The sequence below is a fragment of the Sylvia atricapilla genome, chromosome 13, assembly GCF_009819655.1.
Source record: "Sylvia atricapilla isolate bSylAtr1 chromosome 13, bSylAtr1.pri, whole genome shotgun sequence".
NCBI classification, from domain to species: Eukaryota; Metazoa; Chordata; class Aves; order Passeriformes; family Sylviidae; genus Sylvia; species Sylvia atricapilla.
In genome coordinates, this window is record NC_089152.1 from 11,871,308 (window position 1) to 11,897,916 (window position 26,609).

The window sequence follows — 26,609 nt, forward strand, 5'->3', positions numbered from 1 at the left end:
CAAGGTTGACTTTGCTCTAAAATCATACAAAACCCTGCAGCATATTTGTTTGTTATACTGTTTACAGCTGCCAAGATGCATTTCTCCATCACAAAATACAGTGTGATCACTAATGTGGCACCACTAAGTGCTTTGTTTATTACATACTGCTCAATACCTTGCTTCTAGAGAAGCATGCACATTAAAGAAAGGAAAGAAAAAGTGAAGATACAAAAAAGGGGTAAAGGAATCCCATCAGAAGAGCAAATATATCAAGAGCTGTGTCTTGACCTTGTGTGTGTAAAACATGAAATGCGCTGACCTGCACAGCTCCATAGCTCGAACAGAAGCTCAAGGACTTCAAGCACATGCCAGGAGTAGAGTCAGAGCAGCCCTCTGGAGCCAGGGTCTCTGCAGAGCTGTGTCTGTGCCTCTCCAATGACTTTGTAAAGAAACAAATAATTGTTATTATCAAGATTTGGGCCTCATTGTGCATGGGATCAGGATGACACTGTGGGATGGGTATTCAGACCCTTTTTTTGCCTCTGTCCCTTTCAGCATAATGTGAGATAACCTGAAGCTGCAAAAAGAGCTGGCTGGACTTCCTGCCTCCTCACCCCACTTCCATGTATTTTTTGGTACAGATTAAACTCGGCAAGCTGACCAGCAGTATTTAATGCATGAACTGAGAAACAAGAAGTACTGAATATATTACTCTCTTAAGCAATGTAACATAGTTGCCATCTGCTTTCATTACTTCCTGGTTTAATTGTCTCTCAGGGTAAGAGGTTAATTTTCCATCATTAAAGTAGCATTTCATACTATCAGTATATTTCTGCTCACTCATGCAGTGCCTTAGTATGAAATGTAAAGTACAAAATGCAAGAAAAGAAAGACCTTCTTTGGAGTAGAATATTACAGATTGATTGCTCTTTTGTTTGATGGAGATGTCTATTCATGTCCAAGTTAGTGCTGAGAAATAAATGAAATCTAAGAAAAAACAAGAGAAGTCTGCTAAAACCTTGTTTCCTACAGAAAGATATAAACATGGATATCAAGTGGCTCTGAGGGCATAATTTTCAGGAAGTTGCAGGCTTTTCATATATCTAGTGCAATTACTCATCATGGCAAATATTGGTACAAATGGCTCGACCATTCTCAGCAGGAGAACTCTCATAGTAAACAATTATCTGCCTCCTAGGGCCATAATGAATGTTTAAAATTAGCAGGATAATGTTCAGCAGTAGTTTTGAGATGCTGGCTCTGAAGTAGATACTAAAATTGGAATCTTATTTAAAAGTTTTGAGTAGGAAAAAAATCTGAGTTTGAAAAAGAACTTTTTTGTTTTAGTTGGCACCTTTAATGCTAAGGTTGTGTGACCTACACTTCAGCTGGCTTGGTTATACAAAGATTCCTCAGCCTGTTTTACTGCAATAAATTAATAGGTGTTTAATTGTCCTGTGAACTGAGATCATTATTTTAGTGTAGTCATAACTAAAAAGGAAAATAATCACTGAGATTGAATTATGCAGTGACCTTTTAAATCTATGGTTGTTTGCAGCTATTAGACTTGTTTCAAAGTAGGACTCAGAGAACACTTTTAGTTGGGGACCTTTTGGAAATAGTTGCAACATTTCTGTCTGAAAAATAACTACTTTTCCCCCCAAAAAAGCTAATTTCTAGTTACTGGTTTTTAATTAATTGTATAATCTAAACCATGAACACATATGATGTTCTCCACTGCTTTGGTGTCCTGCAAAAACAGCAGATTTCAGCTTTTGTTTAAAAACTGATAAACTTCCTTTTCTTTCTTCTTGATTAAAAGGATTTGGTGCTTTTCTTTGGTATTTACATTAAATCTGAAAGTGGAGACAAGAAACTCAAGCTCTTTTGGGCAGATCTTTCTCCCCAGTAGGACTGCAGCTGCTTACGAGTTCAGTGGCTGTACCACCAGAAGGGATTTCTGTGGGGGAAACACTGGCAATCAAAGAGGAGTTTCTATGGAGAGCAGAGGGTGGAGGCCCAGGAGGTGAGGAGTCCTTGCTCTGCTGCAGAGACTGAGTGGGGTCCTTGGGCACTCAGTCATGCCTGGGCTGGTCCAGTCTGGCCTTCAGAGAGACCTTGGCTTGAGGTCACTGGAGAGACCAGAATACATGAAGTTAAATGCAGCTGGGCTTCCAGGTGCGGTGGAGCCAGATGTGTGTTTGTAATTTTGAACTCTAAAATAGAAATAATAATCCTGCTGGTTTAGTTTCTAATCTTTTTGCAATAGTAACCATGCATTTGCTAGATATGTGATCTCTGCATGGCACACTGGGGCCTCCCACACAGCTGAGGCTGCTAAGCTCTGTAAATTACAAATAGCTGTTACAAATGTACGTGCATCTTTAGTGCTAATTTTGTAGCTTTTAATTGACCCAAGTGATTATCTAAGCTACAGAGTGAGAGCACCACATCAGCTGTTCCAGTGCAGGGCTTAGACTCATCTTCTTAAAAGCCTTTTTATGAATCATAACTCTCTCTGTCCCTGAATAACTTAAAATCTAACAGCATTGCAAATCTTAAGATTAACAGTCCAAACCTCTTAATGATGGCTGGTTTTGACGCACATCTGAAGAAGCAGGTACATTACTCATCCTCACTTGGATTACATCCCTGGGTCCCTTTTGTAACATCCTGTAGTCCTGTGACCAGCTCCTGACCTGGTTCTGTAAACAGGCAGGCTTCTGTTGTTGAATGTTAAATCTAATACACAAGTAAGTCAAGTAGAATGTGTACTCAGAGGTAACATTTCAAAGGTCAAGCCTATGAGGATTAGCTCCAAAGTGAATTTATTTTTCCAAAACTGATTGTACCAAAATCTACTTCCAGTGGACAACATCATGGTAATTCAGGGCCATCCTGGTAATTTAGTCCCTTTCCTACCTGCAGTCACTAATTGGGAATTCTCTTAGCAAATGTTTTTGCTTGCAAGCATTTTTCCTCATCATCCCTCTTGCCAGCACATCCTCTGTGTACAACATCTACCTTCACGGACAGTCTGTAAAGTTCCATTTTAGGGTATCAGCTATTACATCCATGTTGGTCTTTTGTGTTGCCTGTATTCTCAGGCTCTCTAGTCCTCATAAACCCAGATCCTGGCAAAGTATCAGCATTTTCTTAGAGAGATTTCAGTCTTCCCTGCATGTGGGTTTGTTTTGGGGGATTACATCTGGTTTGAGGACGAGGCTGCTGTTATTTCAGCTGTGCCATTACACAGAGCAGTGTAGATGCTCCTGGATGGCAATTTCAGTTCCATGCTGAGTTTCAGGAGACTCAGGCCAGTCTGTGGCCACAAACAGTATCAGTGTATGCCTGTTTTACTATTTCATCCCCTAACAAGAGCACGAACCCTAATTAGTCTGTGGTGTGACATATAAATCTTTCAAGTCAGTCTGAAGTGTGCTCAAATTAAAGCCATTATTCTCCTCCCAATTTGCATGTGTAAATGGGATTAGGTCAAAACAACAAAAGCTCCATGTTCTTTATTACAACTGGATTGGTCATTTTGAAATGCAGGCTTGCTCTTCCCTGTGTCATCCTGGGAACAATCCCTGTAAATAGGTTAGTTCTGCCTTGTTAGCATCAAACCCCTCTGTGTCTCAACTATGAAGTGTAGGACAAAAAATTGTCTTCTAATTGGAGAGAACACTTTGTAAGTCATGTTTCTTCTCTGTACTTAAACAGGTTTTTGTCTAAAGCTTATTAAAGAGAAAATGATGTTCTAGAAAAAAAACAAAAACATGTGTTCTGCTTCTCCCTGAGCCAAAATATGTCCTCAGCTCTTTAAACCTCTTATCCTCAGGAATTTCTTCTGGGTAGTGCAGTAATTTTTCCCTTGTAAGGCGGGTTCATCAGGAACCCTGAACCCTAGGTGTCTTCTGAGAAAAGAGAGTTAATAGCATCTGAGGAGTAGGTTAGGGTGGGAAACATTTCAAAAGTGTCAATGCTAAAAATTACCAGCATGCATGTTAGCCTTCCTATTTTCTTTGATTTTGAACCTTTTTTCCTGAATGATTGCTACTACAGACTTTCACTAATACTGAAAGAGTAGAGAAATCTCTACATTTCCAACTGTGTCTTGAGTTTTGAACTGATTCCTAGCCTATAGATTTCAGATTCCTAAAGGTCACTGGCCTACTGTCCAGCTACCAGAAGACATAAACCTATTTGTTGTAGGTCTAAGTCATCCCATTGTGAGGAGAGGGGACAAACCTTGGCCTCTTCCTCTCATGACCAGCATGAGGACATGCTTGGGAGCTTCTAATTCCAAGTACATGTTTTGCTTCCGTGCTGTGATGCTGAAGGGGCTTTCTCAGTGTTAAGGCTGACAGGTACTGGCAATGAATCTCAGTTCTTCTAGTGATGAGCACACAGGCTCCAGGCAGATCCAACTGGTGTCCCTTGCCTTGGTACTGCCCTTCCTTGAGGCAGCCAGCAGCTGTAGTCAGCCCTGATTCATCAAGGAGATCAGGGCTTTCTTTCTCTTTGGAGCAGCTGTAGTCTCCTCTCTTTGCTGTCTGGAGTGTTCCAGTGGCTTGCCTGGGATGTGCAGTTAATATTACAAGTGTGGGAGAAAGGAGGGAGCAAGAATCAAGCCATTAATTAAAGGCTGCCTAGTCTGAGTAAGCCAGTGGTTAAAGCACAGTTGCCATGGCATCACTGCCCCCGGATGCTCCAGCCTGAGTCATGCTCCCCTCTGCTGTGCTGGGGTGCCTGGCTGTCCCTGTGCAGAGAGAGTGACACTGCTCCCCAATGGCCTTGGTGACTCACAGGTCAGAGGGCATTACTGCAGCCCCAATGAGCTCCACTGGAAAACAAATGCATGGCTAGCAGATAAATCTTCATTGACAGGCTAGTGCATCAGGATCTGCAGGAACTCCTACAACGAGTATCAAGAGGACATTTATTTTTTAACATTTTGTTGGGTGAATGAGAAAAAAAGCATTGAATGTATTTGTACCTCAGTTTCCACCTCTGTAGTGTGGGAAAGATATGTGCAGTAGTCTTTGTTTGAGTACTTTTTAATGTTTACACCAAAAGTGCTTGTCAAATACAGAAAACTGATGTATTAATGATTTGAAGATGGTCCAGAAAGTGAAATGTCACCTGTACTAGTTACAGGGCAAGTGCCATTGATAGCCACCCCTTCAATGTACCCCTGTGGTATCTAAAACCTTTTGGGGGCAATTTTTTCTTTAATTCAGGACCGCTTTGTTCAGGAGAAGGAGATTCAAAGGGTCATCCAGAGGGCTGATTAGCTTGGCATGGCTTTAAATATTTTCAAGTAAATTGCCCTGCTGAGATTTCTTTGTCAGGTTCCAAGCAGAGCAATTGATTGGGCTCAATGTGAACATCCGGAAAAGGATGCAGAATGTTGGTGCCAATGCTTTTTTAGTATCTCTGGCAGATCTTGTGTGCCAAACTGCTCATGTGTCCAGAGGTAAACTTAATCACCAACTCTGATTCTCTCCACCCATCTGAACTGATGGAGACATCAGGCTTTTCACTTCCTCTGTAGCAGGTGGCTTTTACCTTCAGCACATGAAAATACCTGCATATGTCACACCTAATTCATTCCTGCCATTGCATCATTTACTTTCTGGAGCACAGTTCTTGTGTCAACATTTTTCTTTTATTCTATATGATGCAAGTATTTGACCTGATTAAATCATAGGCTGGGTACTGGCACACAGTTTAAGGATATCAGATACACAAGAGGCCAGACTAGGTGGCCCCAATCGTCCCTCTCATGGAAAAATGCAACCAAATGGAATTGTTACAAAGCACCAAGTAATTTCAAAGCTGCAGGCACTGACATCAACTCACAGGCAAAGCTATGACCTGTGCCACAGGTGGTTTAAGTACCCACCTGGCCCTTGACTTCTCTGACACTGCTGTGAGTGGCACAGCTGGATGCTGCAATGAGTGTGCACACCAGTGGACAAATAATAAGCAAAACCTTGTTCAAGTCTCCTCCTGAACACCCAGATCTCCTTGGACATTCTTGCAGTGATTAATTCTGACTCCAAGCTGTCCAGACAGCCCAGTGAGTCCTTCACAGGAGCAGCCTGAGATGCCTCAGCCAGAGTCTCTGGGGATTGCTGCTCTTCCAGCACTGGCTGTGTGCAGGTTGGAGTCCCTGGTGACTACTCAGCAGGCAGGATCATACTGCTTCTCCTTGGAAACAGTGTTTTCCATTGTACAAATATTAAAAGGAACTTGTTATGACTTGTTCATTTAATTATAGAGTCAGTTTGAAAGCTTCAGAAGAGTAAAAGGAAATAATATTTTAATTGGATTTTCTCACTGGTACAGAAATAGTATAGGAAATATCTAGAAAATGTTAAGTACAGCTGTCTCATTTTAATGAAAAATGCATATAAAATTAAAGAAAATGCATTTTTATTTAAATGTCATCACATATTTTTGTTTAAACCTTTAGTCTTTCTCATCATGGAAATGATCTTTCAAACCCCATGAATGCCTAGTGCTGGAAGGGGCCCCAGATCATGGCAGGTGGCAGAATCACTTATGTTCCTGCTGGCTGGGTTTGTCACAGCTGCTGAGCACTTCTGTCCACTCATGACAATCAAACTTCCATTTCCCTTCTGTCAGGCACTTTAGGTTTTTTTCCACAAATGCATATGAGATCAGTACTTTGCAAAAAAGGAGGTCAACTTAAATGTGAGGTAACCAGGCCCAGGTTCAGTAAAAGTGCTCTTGACTTTATTCCAGGCTCAGAAGAGATGCCATAAACTTCCCTGTGGTGCATTTAAGATGTCCCAGTAGTTCACCTGGGTCAACCAGTACATTTGGAGTGTGAAGGCAGAGAGAGCTTAACTGGAGCTTTCAGCAGCAGCCACAGAGCAATTGGTTCTGCAGAACAAAATTTTAAGGAGACTCTTTTGAGGGCTTATTCTTATTTTCAAGTGAGTTAACACATTAATGACACCTTTTTTTTTCTTTTTCTTCTATTTTTTTTCCCTCAAGCAGCCTAAAAGCATGCAGGAAAAAAATACAGGGATACAACAGAGTGACTGTGCTGCCTGCCATTGCCCACCAGCCAGAGGGTGGGGGCAGCCTCTGTAGCAGCTCCTGCCAATGGCTCTGTTTTTCCTACTTCTGAGCGCAGCTTCCCGTGAAACGTTATAACACAAAACCACATTAGATCTCTAAGCAATCTGGTTCATGTGGGTGATGAACACCAGTGAGTGCCAACATTGCTGACTACAAACTAACCATGAATGTCAAGGTTCATTAGACACTGGGCACAGTGACCTCTTTCTCCACCATCATCATCTGAAGGCTTTTAAAGCTGATTTGGATGAATGATGAGTATACAGCCTTTTCACGGACAGGTGGCAGAATTAATGCAAGATACTCAAGGTCTGGGGAATTCTTTAGTGCTCACCAACACAGATTGAGGTGTAAGCAGCTTTTAGGTGACCTGCATCTGTGGTGACAGCTGGGAGATAAACAACTCTGCAACTAGGAAATCTTACAGAATCTCAGAATCACAGAATCACTAGGTTGGAAGAGATCTTAAAGATCACTGAGTCCAACCCATGTCCTAACACGTCAGTTAAACCATGGAACCGAGTGCCACATCCAATCTTCTTTTAAACACATCCAGGGATGGTGACTCCACCACCTCCCCGGGCAGACAGTTCCAGAACTATATCACTCTTTCCATAAAAAACTTTTTCCTGACATCAAACCTAAATTTCCCTTGTTGCTTCCAGATTCTCTTCAATTTATTATCAATGCAGTTATTATCGGAGAAATTGACTGTGAAACAATACATGCAATCACTTTATCTGACTGCCTTGTTTTCTCCTCCCTTGCTCACTGAATGAGTCTACCTAATGTCAGACTCAATAAAGTCAGGCAGCTGGCTATAAGAAACAAACAGACCCTCATTAAGGGAGGCCCCTTGTGCTGCTTTTGTTTGTGCTCATCTGCTTTATGGGAATGGCTGAGAAAAGCATGAATATTTAAAGCACTTTGCTGTGGCTGGGAACTAGCTGAACACAATTTTGCTGTTGTTTTGCCCCTCTGCCACCCCCTCCAAAAGGAAGCCTCAAAGGCTGTTGACCACCACTCTGCTCCATTCAGACAGAAGTACATTTGCTATGGTTGAAACAGATTGTTTGGTTTAATGTGTAAATGCTGTCCTCTATTAAAATATCCAAAACCTTGATTTGAGAACTGCACTGGTTCGTGGTTCCTGTCTCATCTCCAGCAGAGTACTTGCCTTGTGGTTCCTCTCTGTGCTCTGCTTGAGCTGCATTTGGGTGCCAGCCTGCTGCAGGTTTGGCAGCAGCTTGTGCTGGGCAGAGAGCACAGAGCTCCTGGCTGTGGCAGGAGAAACACGCCAGCCAACAGCTCAGAGCTCCTGCAGTAGGGCACAAGATCTAGTCAGCTTGCACTCCATTCTTTGATGTTGTATTAAAAGTCCCTGAAGTCTCTGCTTCATTCAAAATCAAGATTTTACTTTTGGGTAGATGCATCAAAAGAACACAAGCAAGGGCCCTTCGGTGTGGCAGCAGGGGGCAGTGGGATGGGCAGTGGGAAATGCAGCTTCCTGCAGTTCAGGCTGTCACTCCATATCATATTCATGGGGGAAATGACCTGGCATTCCTGCTAGAATATGAAGCACTGGGCTTTGCACTGTTGTTGCTCAGGCTTGGGAGAGGATTGAACTAATTGGAATAGGAAAGATATAAAGATGCATGCTCAAAGACTAAAAATACTATTAGTTCTCTTTGTAAAGTCATTATTTTTCAACTGTGTATGAAACTTCCATTCTGAAAAAAGTGAGTGCAAGGGAAGAAGCTGATTCCTAAAATAAAGGTGCAGAGTGATAAGGTGGGATACAGTATCTGTGTTCTTTGCCATGTACTGCATTTATATTCAAAATCCCAAGAGAATTGAACATAACCCCTGTAATGAAAGGGATGCAGGACCAAAACTGATCTTTTGGTAAAAGCTATGAATTACATAGAAATAAAACTCTGTCTGGGAGATAGGAAATGGAGTGCATGATCTCATGATCTTCTCTGCAGCTGTATTCTCTGATTCCCTTATGGCTGAGGATCTGGGAATTGTGCTGCATAGTTCCCATGAGCACTCCTCTGATTTAGGCTCTGCAAATCCCAGCAGAATCACTTACTGGGACACAGATACCTCCTCTTCTTTCAGTATGAGATTTCCTCATTTTCTTGAAGATTCTAATCCACTTATTTACATTGAGATGAAAAGAATAGAGATACTGTAAGATTTCACAGTTAAAGTACTGACATAAGTAAAGGCAGCCTTAAAATAGGTAGAGAAAATGTTTTGTTTCTCTGTGGGTTAACTGTGAAGTTCTCTGGGACTGTGGACAGCGAATTGTCTATGGGGAGATGACATTTCCTTTTCAATTGTCCTTATGCACTGAGTAGTTACGTGTATTTGGCAGTTCTTTTATCATGCAGCACGGGTTCTAAGGGCCACGGATTCTAACTTAACCATGTCATTAACTCAGTCCATGCCTTTAGGCACTCTGCAATGAGCTTGAGCCCCTTGAACCTTAGAGCTGCGGATAATGTGAAAGAAATCGGTGTGTCTTGGTGTCAGATTCTAATGAGGTGCCAAATGGAAGTCGCTGAGACACTGTGAGGAACAGAGGGCAGGAAACGTCTCTCCACCTGAGAAGGTGAAATCCAGGAGAGTGAAAGCCCCAAGAGCCGCAGTGGAGAAAGCCGTTTAATCTGATGTCAGAGCACCAAGGGGGACTTGATTCAAATCACAAACCCATGAAAAATTGCAAACCCCAAATCCTTTTTGAAGGTTTATTTAGAAAAAACCACAATGCTGGGGAGTCACTGTTACATAGCGTGGTAATTCTCTTCCTCTTGAGTAATATGCACCACACTGTGCGCATGCAATTACTTTTGTTCCCGAGATAACATCGTCATTTATACATGTACACATATGGTCCTCAGTGCACGCTACACTTCACACAGATGTTAGGACACGCACAAAGTTGAGCTTTCCCATGAAAAAACTGTATAAAAAATACAAACCAAACTGAAGCAGTCAACACGAGAAGCAATGTGCAAAAATAGACAAAGTTACTCCTGAATGTTTGCTTAAGAAAAAAGGACTCTTCTGTCCCTGTTCCCCATTCAGCATTGACAATGCCAGATGTCTGAAAGTAGGATATGAAATAACTTGTCACATCCTGCCCCCCTTCGTCTTAGTTGCAGAGATTTTTAACCAGCTAAATAATCCTGTATTAGTGTGAAAATCTGCCTCCAAGCATCAGCATCGTGTGCTGTTGTTGCATCCAACAGATCTTTATATTGTTGCAATGTCTGACCTGTGATACTCAAGGCTGGTGACAACCAAGGCCTTGTGTGAAACACACAGAAGAGGCAGACAAAGACATCCCTGGCAGGGGCTGGCAGCAGCTGCCTGGAGAAAACCACCAGGTTTTTTTCTCCTCACACGTGCCAGACTCCCAGGTCCTGGCCATGGGGTGCCCAGCTCTGGCCCTGTCTGCTGGCTCACGGTGGGGCTGGTGTTTGAGATGGTCCCTCCAGGGCCAGGCTCCTCCCTGCAGAAGAGCCGTGGCTGTGCAAAGGGCAGACAGAGGGATGGAGAGCCCATGGGGCTTTCCCCAGCCAGGGACCTCTGTCCATGGTGCAAACTGGGGCTGCAAAACACGCATGGAGCCACCTGACTGTGTGACCACAGTGTGGCTCTGAGCAAAGCTACACAGGACGTGCTGCAGACACCATGGAGCAGTCAGACCAACCCATCCTCGTGAAACTGCTGCATGCAAATACCAACACTGTCAATGGCAATTAAGACTAGGAATGGATTGCACTTGTTTCCCTTAAACACAGATACGTACCACTCTTAAACAAAAAATAACAATTAAAAAGTCTTCAAAGAATTGATAGGTAATTGGAAGTCCCTTGGTTGGATCAAAGGAAAAGAACAAGAAATTAGGGGCAGTGTGATTCCTATCACTGAAGGTTATCAGTAACATAATTTTTAGGCTTTGTGGATGAGGATTCTTCCCACTCATGAGACTTCATGGTGCAAAGCCCAGTATTCCCCTTGTAATCCAAATGTTTCTTAAGGATTCTATTTAATCCATGCAGAGTTATGAGTGTATTACAGAACTTGTAATATTTTTTTAAATGAGATATCAAAGATTTTCACAGCAAATCCTGCATGCATCCAGGGAAAACCTTAGCATGATTCCCCTGTGTGTCTAGTTTTTTACTTGCAAAGCAAAGGTTTCAGTTTATTCTGAGGAAGGGAAGAAGTGGAAATTGTAGAGACTGGGAGCTCTCAGGGAAGTAAACTGTGGCTACTGCACTTTATATCCCAGCTCAGCAGACCACTTTAGCCAAGTATTTCAAGTGGGATTTCAGTGAGTGTTATTCACTTTGGACCCCACTACAAAGACCAGTATCCAACAGGAAGAGCTTTGCCTTGGACCTACTCATTTCTGTTATAAAAGGCACAGAGGGAGGGTTCATCCTGTTAGCTCACACCCCAGCCAGGTGAAAACATTGCTCAGGGAAGTGGGCCAAGCATCCACCAATGCTTTGGGGCTCCCCAGCTCTCTGATCCCTGCATGCCCAGCTGCAGTGCCCCACTGGCTCAGGAGCAGCCTGCAGTGACTGTGGTGTCCAGCTCTGCCCTAAGCAAGCAGTGCTTCATCCCTGCTCTCAGAGAGGCCAGTGTGCCCCAGGGAACAGGGCTGGGAGCATTTCTGTGGCTTTCTGAAGGCTTGGGGTGTGTGACACACCTGACCTGAGCGTCCCTTCACTCTCTCAGCATGCACATGTGCAACCAAAATGAACCTCTGGCTGTTAGTCAGCTGTTGGCAGTGGTACAACTGTGGTAGAAAGAAGTTTTGGAAGGTAAAATACACAAAATGAAACATCAGACTGAATTCTTACTGAAATTTCGACACTGTTGAGCATTGGGGTTAGCTGCGGCTTCGTGAGTGTTTTCCACTGGGTTAGGATAATGTCCAGCACGTAAGTTAAGGCCATGATTTAGCAAAGCATTTGTGCATGTGCTTAAATCTGCCCTTATTCAGATAAACACTGGCACGAATACCCACGTGCCTTGTGATACAGGGACAAACCTCAACTGCAGCATATAAATGTCAGTTGTGTAGCTGTCAAAACTACCCCTTTAATGTCTTTTCCTGGTAGCACAGTGGCTCTCCTGGATTAAGTATTTAATTAATCTTCATCTAAAAGGTCCTGAGAACAGTCCTATAATGCTAACAAATGTACATAAATACCAGAACTAAAAATAAAATCAAACTCATGGCTCAAAGCAAAACAAATATTGCTCAGAATACTTGTTTAGGTTAAGATCACTAGCTGTAAACTGTGCATTCTAGTAGCAAACAAAAACTTGTTGGCCTAGAGAAAAAAAAACCCAAAACATTCAATGTCTATAGGATTGGCAGCACTAATATTACTTTACAATGTGGAGTAAGAATAAAAAACATCAGTGTAACATTGCAAAATGATCCACCTAACCTAAGCTTATGTAAACAAATACGCTTTGACAATGTTCATACGTCTAGGCGTGATCCTGCACTGGGAGCTGGACGGGTGGAGAATCAACAAGGATGGCAGGTGCCATTCCAGGGTGATTCCAGCTGCCCACATCCCACTGCAGGAGAGAGGCTCAAGGGTGTGAACCTGCAAACCTGTACTGGCATCACTAGTTCTACTCCTGGGAGCAGCCCATTGCAGGATTCAGTTCAGCAGGACATTACACATAAGTAAGGATTATTCACAAACATAAGGCATTGCAGAACTTGGCCCTAAAACTTCTATTTTCAGCAGAGAACCCCTTAACCATATACAAGGTCATATTTTTATATATCAAAAAGTGTCTAAAATAAGGGTCAGAGTCACTATATGTTATGCTCAGTAACACAGTTAAGATGCTGCATATTGGCTTCAGATACCGCAAACCATTTTCTTCATTGAAATCAAACCAACTATGAACCTTTCTCATAAGAATGAAATTAACCACGAAAAGTGAAAATGAACAGGCTCTGTTTTCAAAGTGAGAAGGAGACATGAACAGAAATCAGCAACTCCCATTGTAATAGTTTTCCAGTGCCTTCCCTTCTGAGCAGTGAGCACTCTGAGGCTGCGGCTGGTGGTGGCCTCCAGTGGTGCCTGGTGTCCTCGGTGCTGTGGCTACTGCCGCTCCCCTTCCACCCGCTTCTTCCGAACTGCAGAGCAAGGACAGAGTCATCACTGCCCTCCTGAGACACCAGCGCTTCTCTCACAGACACACCCCCTTCCCAGTAACATGAAACCACAACAATTATACCCGCAAATGCCATAATTAATAAATCATAATGCTCAACACAACAATTGTACCTAAACTGCATTTTTTTGTATCACAGACTGTAGAATTTCACCAAGTGTTATATCAATGCATTTTCCACAAAAATCACATTCTGAGCTAAAGGTTTTAGATGATAAAGAAATCTTGCACTTTCATGTAGGATCCAAACACTTCCAGTGATTCCATTTAGATTTTTATTACAGTTTTATTGTTCTTTTAAAAGCCACTGTGTTCCAGCCAAATTGATACTGGTCCGCTCTAGTTTGCATGGCTCTGGATTATTTAAGCTTTAGGCATCAAAAATTAATAACTTCTGTAATTGCACAGTGTATACTGTATGTAAGCAATAATCATATTTTTTTAGAAAATCATTTGAAGTACTCTTAAATACCTATATCAGTTACTATTGGCAAAATAATATCATACTGGACCTTCAATTACCTGTTTAAACATCACATGCTCTGACTGCATCAACTGTCTGATAGTCACTTAATTAACTCTGGTTTTTCACTGGAAACCACATGGGTTGAAGCTGCCATTTAGCAAAGCAGAGTGGTAAACCTTGTGTTATGGGCACGATTATTTTGACAAGCAGCGCCATGTGAATTTTTGCTGCACTTAAGGTACATTATACCTGGTATAGAGCAGGTTTAGTTCTGTGAAATGCATTGAGGCTTTTCTGACCTGGCCAGATAAGATTTATAAGGTTTTCCTGTTTGTGTGATACAAAATTTAGTGTTATGTCAAAATGTCATGTCCTGTTTCTGATATTGAATAGCTGAAGCACAGAACAAAGCAGTAGAACTTGATGAATGAATGCTTTTCACTACAGAAAGTCAACAACAACACTATATTGCTAAACATCCCATTACTCTACTAAGAGGAAGTTTTTATCACTGTGCCTTTTTGGCAAACAGACCATTATTCCAAAGCCTGCAGGGTAGCATCAGTCATTTGTTCCTTCATTTATTTTATTTTATTGAATTCCTTTAGGAAGTCTGTCCTACAAAATCTTGAAGAAAACCAGACAACACAAACACAGGAAAATGAAAATTAGGACATAAGTCTAATGGCAAGTGGTAAAATAATGGAAAAAAAGTTTTTCTCTCTTTGTAGATGGGATATTTTAAATACCCTTCTGGGACACTGATAGTTTTAGGAAAAATCATATATAGTTGGAATGCTTAAGTATTGTTAAAAATTAAAATTTTAAAACCCCAAAAGTATGCATGAAAGAAAGAGGTTTTAGTTCAACTTTTATCTTAGTTCCCACAGATAGAAACCCAAGCTGAAACCCACGAAGACATCATGATTTGATACCCTAATCTGAAGCAGAAGTGATTAAAAATACAAAGTTTAATTTCTTTTTTTTCCCTTCTCACTCTCAACTTCTGCCCAGTCATCTCCTTTGTATTCTGAGTACTGAGCACAAAGGGCAGAGCATGTCACACCCAGGTGACACTTGCAGGGTTTTATTGTCCTTGCCTGTACTTGGTCACACAGACAGGAGGGACTGGTTTGTTCCCTTGGCTGGGCAGGCCTGGTCCATCAGGCGTTGGACAACAAAGCCAAGACTTCTGTGTCCTCTGAAAAAACAGGATGGGTTTGACTCCTCATTTACTGGCCAGAACAGCTGATAGAGCAGTGAGAAATTTAGGACACTCCATGGAAAAGGCTGAAATAACTCCCCTCCCTACAAGGAGCAGGAGAAAAATAGTGGCTCCTAATCAGAGTAAGATCTTTACTGTTGTCTACCCTAGAGCCTGAGGAAGCTTTGCATCTCCCCTCACACACAGCAGCTTGAATGCTGTAGACAAAATTTCATCTGAATGTACAGACAGGGAAAGTTGTGCCTGGGAAGACAGGGCTTGGCTCACACAAAGAAATGATGAGTAAATATAATGGCATCTTACCCAGATCATTGTTTTTAGTGATAGCTGCTGCTACCCTGGTTCTTGGACCTTGTTTTGTGAACTGGTATCCAAACTTGAGAATCCTGGAGTTCTCCTCCAGCATCTTGGCAATCTCCATCTCTACAGCTGTCCCAAGCTGCTGCCTCTGTTGGTGATGAAGTGTCCCCAAAAGAAAAGGAAATGTTTTCATATGAGAGAGAAATAAGTGCTTGTGTCTAAGTACTGGGCTGCAAACTACAAAGAGAATCCCATCCCTGGAGATTTTGCCCTGGGTTTTGTATTTGGCTTTGAGTAGTTTTATTGAAAAATTTTCCACTCTTTGGTTGCAATGACTGGGGCCATGAGCTGCAGAATGACTGAGCCACAGGGGCTGTCTTGACTCTGCCAGAGTCCCCGAGTAGAACCCTCTGGGAATCCATACAAGAGAGAGACAAAAGTGAACTTCCCCAGTGGCCTCTCTTTACCTGGTTGTCAATTTTAATCTCTGTTAGGGATTCATTCTTTTTCAGTGCATCAATCAGTGCCAAAATCCCTGTCCCAGTGATGAAGTTGGATTCTACATTCAGACTCTTCAGTGTTTTGTTCACTTTCAACATATCTGCAAATGCCTGGAGGGCCAAAAAGAGGGAACGTGAGATAACATCTTGAAAGTTTCAGGGAATAACAGGGAATCTGCAAAACACAGCTTAGTACCAACAAGAAATAAAACATAAATATGCTTAGAAGAACATAGAGGTAGATCAGAAGAGATTATATTTCTGCTTTGCATAGCCATAGGGAATTCCTGCAAGGGAAAATAAAGAATGTATCCTAAAGCAGACATGGACCTACTTAAAGTTTGTTGTGGTGTTTTGATTTTTTTTCTTCCCAGTAATGTTAAAACTTACAATAGCTACGGGGTCATTGCTTCGAGTAGCTGCAAGGCTGAATGTCTTCACATGTGTGTTGGTTTCCAGAGCTTTTGCAAATTCTTTCAGTGTTGGGATAGGAATATTCTAGGGTAAGAAGACAAATCCAGTAATTAGGAAAGCCCGTCACACTGCTGATTTTAATTATTATGAAGCTGATTGATAAACAGCCACAGTCTATGTAAGGGGAACATCCCTGATGCTTTAGGAGCATGTCAGCATGGCCAGAGCATGCTCTGGGCACAGTGGCCAATGCTCTGGGCACAGTGGCCCCAAAGGCCAGTGCTCTGGGCACAGAGGCCCCAAAGGCCAGTGCTCTGGGCACAGTAGCCCCAGGGGCTCGTGGTGCCTGTGCTGGGCTGTGATGTCAGCCCTGCCTGGAACTGGGTCAGGCCAAAGCCAGCACGTGACCATGGCTGAGCTGCTTTCCTATTCCTCTGCCAGCTGTGCAGCCTCCACGTGCCAGCTCCTCCTCCAGTTGCCTGTGTGGGCTAATTGAATTTGGCCAGTGATGATTACATAGCACCCATGAGATACCTTCCTTTACAATCTGCTGAGAAAGGCAGCCAAAGGGAGTCAACCCTTGGGCTTTTATTTGGCATTTATTTCAGTATCAGGAATTGATGACCTTGGAGCCTCTATAAAAGTCCTCTCCCCTTCCCTGAGTATCCTGCTTTTTCTGAACAGTAAAGAGAGACAAAATTTGAAGATAAAAGGTGCAGGCTCTGGAAATATTTGAATAAATCCTCCTATGATGACAAAAATGAAACCACAGCATCTACCTTTATGTTGTTGAGATTAATTTCTGTGAGACCAGGATCATTTGCTTTTATCCTTTGTAAACTTGCTTCCACATTGGTCGGATTAGGTGGCTCCTCAAAGATGGGCTTGACCTTTTCACCTTTCACCACATCTGCAACACAAGATCTCATGAAATGTCAAGCAAGGAACAGGCATCATCACTCTGGCTGTTCCATTCCCATTTAGCTTTGCACTGCAGCAATCCAGGAAGGGTTTATGAACACCACAAAACCTGCAAGCAGGAGTATTATCCCTGTTATGCCTGCCATGCCTTTTGGACCCCCTGTGCACCCAGAGCTGTCACTGGAGGCTGTGATCACGGAGGCTGCATCATCATGGGCAAATTCCTCCTTTATATACAAAATCCCTGTACAATTAATTGGAGCCAAAGCAGCTTTGAAGGCTATTGTTTGGAATGTGATATACTGCAAAGGCTGCTTTCCACTTTGTCTTATATCTGTAAAGAAAGGTGTGCTCAGAACTTGCCCATTATATTAGTGAGAAAATGCCTCACTACCTGTGAATAGACTGTGCCACATAAAGTAACATGAGCAGGAGGCCCCTCAGTTTCCTCCTCTAGCTGATACTATCAGCCTTACTATAAATTCAATTAGCTCTTATAAAATTGCAACATCTGCACTTTCTAAATAATAAAACTATCAAAGCATGAAAAGTAAGTCTGTCTGCCAGCACCAAGATTTATGAGATCTTTGAGTAGTCATGTTCCAAAGAACTATGGTATTTAGTGCTGGAAGCTATGAGCTATAAATATTCTCAGAGATGCACAAAAATCATAGCTTAGAACACAATTAGTACTTCTAATTCCCACACATAGAGTCATGGAGATTAATTAATTAACCCTGACCACCCAAGCCACTAGAAGCAATAATGGAGTATGTTGCTGGCCACAAGTATGTTTGAATCCTTTTATTTTGTGCTGCAGACAGGGAGAGATTTTGAAGACTTCTGCTCAAAATCTCAGTGTACTGCACATTCCTGTTCATTGCAATGGGTAAAAGTTCATGCCATATCATGGGCCAAAAGAAAGCCACATCTTTTTTTAGAACTCATACTCATAGTAGAGATGGTCAAGACAAATCTTGAGCTGGTTTTCACTCTGTTCCCTTTGATGCCAAACCATTTGTTTTACTAATTCCCTGAGAGACCTCACATACCCCTGAATAACACTTCAGCCTTCCTAGGGAGCTGGGAATTGAAAACTGCATTTAGAGAATTCACCTTGGATGCAAGGATAGAAAGTAAACAAAAAAAGCAAAGCATTCTTTGCAGGGTGGAAACACCCTGTCACACTGGGAGCAGAGGAGACACAAGCACCCTGTCCTCAGGTTAGACATCACAGTGTACTCAGTCTAGAGTTAGGAGGAAATTTCATTTTCTACTTCTTGTTGCTTTCCATGAGCTTTTCTTGTTTCTTTAATCATGATGCTGCTTTGCCACATTGAGGAGAAAATTTTTACTGAAGCATTTCACTTGGCTGAGGAAAGGTATTGCTTTTGGACCAAAGAATACAGTGATGGGATGGCGATTTTCTGGTCCGTAGGTCTGTGATTGGAGCATAGTTTAGCTGACTCACATAGCTGACTTTTTGACTCTGTACAACAAAAATATTCTGAAATCTATGAGGATTAGTAGTGCATGCAGCTGCCTGTTATGAGATAGATGGCAGCTCCCCACTGGGGAGGCTTGCAGAGAAGCTTTATCCTGAGAAAAGTGAAGTGACACGGTGTCCTGTCTACTTTCCCACCTCCCCTTTAGTAATTGAAGGTGGAAAGGAAAGTCCTTGGTAAAGGTAGCTGCTGTTCTCATGGCCTTAGGAAAAAACCCCATTGTTTTAGTACTGTTTCCCTAGGAAAGAGCATTCAACAGTTTTGTTTTAAAAAGTCAAGTTTAGCCCACTTGATATTCCAGGGCCTGGAGGTGACAAGATGTGGACCAAGGCTTGGCAGCTCTCAAGAAAAGCTTGGAATTCAGATGCACCCATTTCTCCCTCCATCTAGCCTCCTGTGGGAGGAGCTGAGCTAAGATCTGATTCACCAAAGGTCTGTTTATTTGGCGCAAACATTTCTGGATTAGTTTTTAATAACTACAGCTGTTTCTCCTGGGGGATTTCCAGAATTATTCCATTTCCTGTGTCCCTAGAGAACCCCAGAACAAGCACTGTGTGCACACACTGCCACAGGAGCCAGGTGGAGGTGGGAGATCAGAGGGAGTCCCTGGGGCAGCAGCACATCCATGCAGTCTTTGCCTCCCTGTGAATGCAGCTCGAAGTGACTCTGGTCAGGGATTCTGCCACATTTGACCCCCGTGGTTACAAGTAATTTTTCAGGTGTGGAAATGTAGGTACTTGGGGCAAGATGGCCTGGCCTCAACTGTGGCCAACTCTTAGCTACAGCTCACTGTGTTTTCTGACTGCTGCCTAAACTGAAATGGAATGGGAATTTATGTCTTGGCCTCTTAAATACTCCTATTCTTTCAAACACCTCTGCAGAGCCAGATCTGCACTCTAGGAAAACAAATTTCCTTAGGAATGATCTGTTTGTATACTACTGTTGTTATTCTAATGAATTTTAAGATTATATTTACTTTTAAAAACTCACCTTTCATGATTAATTAGATCAATCAAAGTTAGGTCCAGTTACAATACACTGAATTAGACCAACAAACCCCACCTAGAGTGTAGGAGCCCCTAAAGATGACATGCAGCCCACAAGAGAAATCTGCTTGCTTACTTCTCACAATTCCTTTTCCATCTTTACCACGGGCTCCCGCTTCATCAAATTTTGGGTTGTTGACCATGTTGTGCACTCCAAGAACAGCTGAAATGTGTAAACACCAGCAAGAGGATACAATGTTAATGGCAGGAACACAGACTGCAGGAAAGTATCTGCTACAAACTGTAGTTTAGTTCCCCAAACAAAACCCCCTTTATAAAATGTTAACTGTGTACGTCATGCCTGCTTGTAGGGAAAGTCTTTTGGGCCCCAAATTCCGGAGATACAGACACTTTCAGTATAGATTTTTGAACAATTGAGTCAATGTAGAATGCATATGCCAGAAGGGCCAGCTGGAAGGAACCACTGTGGGTCATCTTGTCCAGCCTCTCCCTCGGGCAGGAGCATTGCCAGCATTAACGAGGTCAGCCGTGGCTTTGTCTAACTGGAGTCTGAAAACACCCAGGGATGGAAATACCACGACTTCTTTGGGTAAATTGTTTCAATGCTACACTCCCGATTCCTTTTCTTCCCTAATATACAACTTGAACTTGTTATTACTCTTATGTTATATTGTTTGGTGTATCTGAGAATTTCACTGTGCATGTGATGAGCTTAATGCACTGGCATTCCCACCAGGGTTTCTTATGGAAGCACAGCAATATTAACATGCTTGGAAAATAATCAGAAGTGGTGAAGACACCTAGGTTTAATCACCTGGCAACCAATTTTCTTATTCAAGGGGTTAGATTCCAAATTTCCTCATGGATTCAGGATCTTTATCCACTGCATGCTGTGACAATCTGGCTATTTGGGATGTCAGAGTTGAGAGGAGGTAGCAGATGCTACAATGTGATACACTAGGATCAGTCACTTCCATTCCAGCGCCAGCAGCCCAGCCTGCAGCCCACTGCCCACCCTTCCCTTCCCCAAATCACATGAGCTGGTTCATCCTTCCCCCTGGCCTGACACATCAATTTTAATAGGGAAGTCTGAAATGCAGCAGCTTCAATCATCCTGGGCAACGTGTGGCCCACGGCTTGGCCGCCTGTCAGACAAGCACCAGGTGTTTGAGGGGTCACCATGAGACATTCCTGGTGGCAGGTTTGGCCAGAGAAGAGCTGGACATGTAGAGGATCATATCTGTTTTCTAACCTGCAAGGTCATAGAGCTCAGTGTCTGAAGCACTGGCCAGGGCCTCTTCTAGTTCTGGATCCAGGGTCACTTTCTCTTCTGTGCGGGTTTCTACGGGCTTTTCTTTAGGGATAAATATTTTTCCTAAGATAAGAAAAGAAGCCAGAGTGAGTAATGAATTGTTGCAACAATTTCTTTGCCTCCTGGCATCAGAGGAATAGGTCTGGGACAGTGGAACTGCTTGGAAATATTATCACATGCATGTTTTTCTCTTTCTTACTTGATGTTATCCTACACACCAGGATCTTAATAAGTCTAAAAATAAAAGGTGAAGATTACTGCTCTGTGTTGGTGATTGTTATTTTAGGAAATTTGCTCAGGAGGAGTCCCAGCTGGGATTTTTCTTTAAGGTCCTGTGTCCTTAAATAGGCAGAATTGGGTCTACACAAAAAGCTTGCAGAAATTTCATCCTTATATTTAAATGAGGCACTAGGAGCAGTTAAAACTGTTCAACTGCAAGAATCTTTCAGTTCATGAATTTCCATACATGATCCTGAAAGCTCAGCAAACTTGGACTCTTCCAGTATCTCAGTTAAATTCCCACCCCCTCCAAAGTATTTTCCCTCTGTGTCTCCTAATGATCACTTACATAAATATCCTTGTCCTGCTCATTTGTGCAGGCCTGAAAAGTCTGAACTGAGCCACATGTTGCCCAAGAAAGACTCCTGACGTATCTGTCTCTCTCTGTATCCTGCTGATACCTTTGGGTTAGCAGATGTGTGTTTCCATGCAGTATTCCCCCAAGACTGAGGTCATTGGCCTGTCTGCTGAAATGAGGGAACTGCAGGATAAATCCAGGAACAACACAACAAGTTCCACTACTCCTTCAGGCTGCTATGATGGTTAACCTCAGTACTGTGATGATGTAACTGCAAATGCTTGGAGTGAGGCCCTTTAAATCACAGCTCAAGCTGCACTGAAGTCACCACACTGCTGGGCTTTTCTCCCACTCGGCTTTCCTGACCCAGCCCTACAGTCAGTGCTACACTAGATGATGCACAGGCATCAATATTCCTCCAATAATTGAGTGAATTCCCATGGTCTACTGTCCACTGTGAAATAGTTCCCCATACCTTGGCCCTAACAACTACTTCTCAAGCAGGCTTTAATTAATCCCATTGTAATGAAGCTGTGATGATCTTTGGTGCAGGCAGCTTTCACCCACTGTCAGCTTTAAATTTGCTTTTTGTGCAGCTTTTCACACTCTAGATGTAATGCCTGAAGCATTACATCTAGTCCTGTGGCTTTCTGAAATGTCTCTAAAATAGTTTAATTGTATTAGTCATATTGTTACCATTCATAAATGTAATTCTGATATTTAGTATTGAATTACAAATGTTTTGCCTCTGTTTTTTCAATACTGTCATCCTTTTGTGGCTTCATTTTTCCCTCATGTAGTAATTTCCAATTCATTTATATCTCTTTTACAAGTTTGTCTACAGCCATTTTTATGATCTCAGCTTCCATGACTCAAGTCACTGAATAAGCTCAGAAAAAAAATTCAATGGAAATTTCTGAAAGTGGCAAGGTTTATTGATAAACAATTTAAATTATTTACCTTAAAGATATTCCTGTCAAGGCTAAACCACTTCTGAGTACACAACTGGACAGAAAGTTATGTAGAAAGTCATAGTAGTATCATGTTATGACTTATCTTTCATGTGATACTTTAGGTAAGTAATCTTTTCAGAAAAGGCTTCAAGAAGATAAAAGCCTTTGGTAGGTGAAAAGTAAGAACTGTTTTAACTGTGACTGCACTGGGTCACAGCAGCTAAGGGGACAGCCACCCCAGCAGCATCAAACAAAAAGCAAGTTGAAATCTGGGGTAAGAAACACTCTGCAAGGACAGGTCGGTCATGCTCTCCAGATTTAATAGCAGCACAAGTGGTCACACTTCAGACGCTCTCTGTGCTACCACCTCATCTGAAGTGTGGGATGGCAGCTTCCAGACACCACTGACCAAGACTTAACTTGATGGCAGCTTGACATAAGGAAAAAAAATCATTACTGTGCTGGAAGCTAGAAAACCAAAATCAGTCAGAACATCCGAGTAAACAATCAATAGTGGGGAATACTGTCCATAAAGTGTTTTCCTTTCAGATTACTGGTGGTTCCACATGAGTTTCAAGTATTCAGTAGATTGTTTGAGATATTGAGGGAATCTTGCAGATCTTTATCCTGACTGATAACACTGCTCTGTAGCAGCAAACTCCACAGGGCCACAGCTCATGGAGACAAAGCATCTCCATCAGGCAGTAAGTGATTCTTCACAGGCCCAAACCCGAGTCACACTTTTAACAAACACTGACCCAAGTCTGAACTTTGACACATAACATTGTAAGGGGATACAGGACCTTGAGTTTGGACTAAACTGGATATGTGGTGTAGTTGGTCTTTCTCTAAGGACTTTGGATATGTGAAGGTCAAGTATCTTGCATAGCAAGAAATCAAGGGGTAATGGAAACCTGTAGGGGCTCATACCTTTTCTGTCCAGTTGACATATATAGGAATACAATTTTAAACATTTGTTTCAGGCATATGTAATTCTTGGATAACAGCCCGAATCTCGTTAAATGTGCATATAATTCCCAGTGATAGTTTCATTTAACACATTCTTGGCAAATGTTTTAGAAAAAAAAATTCTATTATTGGTTATATGAAATATTTAAAGGGGCAAGGTCATGTCAAAGATAGTAATATATATCGTTAATGTATGTGGGCCTTGCTGGCATCCAGTGGTGTTTTAAAAATATTCTTGTTACTGCTATCTAGATAAGAACATTCCACTGTGAAGAGATGCTGTAGCACAGCAGATGGAGGTAAGAAACACTTCTTTATTTAGCATGTTATTAAACATTTATTACCTGTCCACCAACTGCAAAACCATGTGTCTGTTTATAGACAGCTGTCAACCAGTTTTCCTCCTTTAATGAAGAACAGAGTTTAAAGATTCAGGAGGTGTCTCCTAGTCCCACATCTGTACGTTGTAAATTCATTATCCAGTGCATCATGAAGTCACTGTCAAAATAAAATATGGATTGTGGCTTCCTTGATTCAATGGTCCAACTTAAAATTTATTATTTGGAAGAAGCCTTGGAGGAATAGTGACATTTTATTATTATAAAGTGAGATTTATGAAGAAAGGCTGCTGCTCTTGGTGTTCTTTATATTCACACTGTGTTTTAGAAGGTACTTTATTATTACTTTATTCTGTGTGGTACAATTAATGTTGGCTGTGTTATCTTTTGTCTCCAGAATATGCTAATGTTCTGTGCTAAGTCTTAATAGTAATAGCTTAACTTTCTACCAATGAAAACATGGTGACAAAAGTTTATACATAACTTGGGCTGCTTTGTGGTTAACAAAACAAAAACAATCTCACTTCTGTATAAAAATAATATACTTTTTGTTTAACTGCAAACCAAAATTCAATTGCAGTATAATATAATTTTATTTTTACACCAGCATAGAAACCCAGAGTGTGTGGATGGAATCCCAAGTGCTTTCTTTCTGTGTGAAATTTTAAGTGTGCACCACTGCAATTCTGACCTTCTTTTGGCCAAGCTGGGCAGAGTGTCTGGGGTGACCTGGCTGATGACTGAGGCAGCTTGTTACAAACAGGGACTTTGTGAGTGTGAGTGCAGTGAGCAGATTTTTGACTTGGCTCAGTTTAACAGCAGACCTACTCCTTTCCACTCACTGGGAAAACAAGACTTCTATTGAAGCTGAAATAAGATACGGTTCATGTTTTCCTCAAAAGAGGCTAGGGGAAACAAAATCCATTGACAACCAGAGGGAAGAAGGACTCAGAGGAAGGCACTACAGAGAGACACAGAAACGTAGACCAAGATAAAAGGAAAGCAAATTCTCTATGAAAAAAGAAATTCACTGGGAACAGTCATGAAACCATAGATGTCATTTTGCCACTTGGATCAGCCAGGTCTCTTATCCTGCATTGTGCAAATGCCCCCATTTAAGAAGTGTCAGAGTAAAGCAAGAAAATGAGATCCCCACCTTCTTATACAGTAATAATTAACTGCAATATTCACATCTATAGGAGGATTTATTAACTGAGCAGGCAACTGCTTCAAGTGTATTTTCCTGAAGTGAGTTCTTTATTTATTCTTATATAAGGAGGAGGAGAAAAAGGAATTTGGATTTTAGCAGGTAGGTAGGATTCTAGTAGCAAGTCCAATCTAAAAACATTTTGAGGATTTTACCCTTGTTTATGGTTTGCAGCATTTGGAGCAGCATTTCTGGTAGGTCTCCTCTATTCCTTCCTTCTCATACCATTTGACTTTTATGAATAAATATAAATTGCCGCATTTTTTATTTTAGTATTTATTTATATTTAGTATATATTTGGTATTTGTTCCCATCTCGTACAAGTCAAAACCATACAAGCTAAAACTCAATAAAACATAGAGCAATGGGAAATAAGCCCATTCATATTAGCTGTAAAAAATCTCCTTTTATTTAACATATAATTTTTTAAGGACATTTACTTAATTTTTAATACAAATGCATTTTTTGCCATAATTGTGAAACAATAATGTACTTTCTTTTCCTACAAAGTGTATGTAGCTCAGATTATTGTACTTTCAAGAAAGTACCGGTTACACTTACTACTTCTGACTTCTCAATGAACCACTGACTACAGTGAGTGCCTGTTTGTTCTCAATTACAGAATGCTACACTGACCTTGGGAGTGAAATTCAATAATCCTGGAAATCTGCCTTGCATAAATCACAGGCACCTGATTCACTTTTTCCATTTTACACTATTCTTTTCTGTTGAGGCTTTCTTAAACCCCTCCCTGCAAATATTCTATAAAAATGGAGCTAAATTAGTTCTTACCGAGAATAAATTTGTCTTATGAAGGAGAAAACAGGCCAAGTTCAAGTAAGCGTGAAGCTCAACGCCAGGAGTAATAAAAATGCAGAATCGTAATTGTTGCTGTTCTGTTGCTCTTGGATTAGTGTCAGCATATTCTACGCCTTAAAAATTATGACAATGGAATAGGAAGACTGCAAAGATAAGCGTTCCAAAGTTATTAAATCTATTGTGCATAAACACAAAAAGTGAGCCTAAGTTGCACCAGTATCCTTGACTTTGATCAGCATGCTGTGATTCTGCCACTGCAGCAATACCCTTCAAAGAACCCTCCTGGAAATTATGCTTGCTCAAACAAAAATAAACAAAAGCCAACTTGTATTTTTTTTAATCAAAAGGAAGCCCAGAATTTCTTCAGACCCTTGCATGGATTATCACAAGTTAGGATGCAGCCTCTGGATCCTAGCTGCCCACAGTTAGGGCAGTCCTCTGGATTACCTCCTGGGTTACCTCCTGGATTACCCACTCCACCAAGACAGCAGAAACTCTTATGTCTGATGTGGAAGGGTGGTAGAGGAGCAAGAAACTCAAACAGTGCCACTGCACTTCAGGTCCACCTGGACATCTAAGACCCTTGAAATGTGGGCAGGGCTGAATACCACACTGGTTATGTTCCTTTCTGGCCTCTTTTCTTCCACCCAACACATTCTTCTTGTCTTTTCCCTCCCTCATTGCCCCCTGTGCCTTCCCCATCCCCTGTGCCTCCTGCTTTTGAAAATCTTTGAGTCCTGACCCTTCCATCACCTCCCTTTCTTCTG

General features: G+C 41.8%; 1 protein-coding gene across 1 annotated transcript in view; it reads right to left on the reverse strand.

The window, feature by feature from the left end:
* Positions 1-12,890: 12,890 nt before the first annotated feature.
* Positions 12,891-26,609, reverse strand: part of LOC136367068 (tropomodulin-2) — a 31,591-nt gene continuing 17,872 nt past the window's right edge. Inside the window, exons 4-10 of the mRNA XM_066328441.1 lie at positions 20,920-21,042; positions 19,783-19,869; positions 17,014-17,144; positions 16,211-16,318; positions 15,788-15,931; positions 15,324-15,468; positions 12,891-13,291 (exon numbers count right to left, since the gene is read on the reverse strand). Of these exons, the coding sequence (XP_066184538.1) occupies positions 13,257-13,291; positions 15,324-15,468; positions 15,788-15,931; positions 16,211-16,318; positions 17,014-17,144; positions 19,783-19,869; positions 20,920-21,042 (773 nt within the window). The 3' untranslated portion in view covers positions 12,891-13,256. The remainder of the gene's footprint in view (positions 13,292-15,323; positions 15,469-15,787; positions 15,932-16,210; positions 16,319-17,013; positions 17,145-19,782; positions 19,870-20,919; positions 21,043-26,609) is intronic.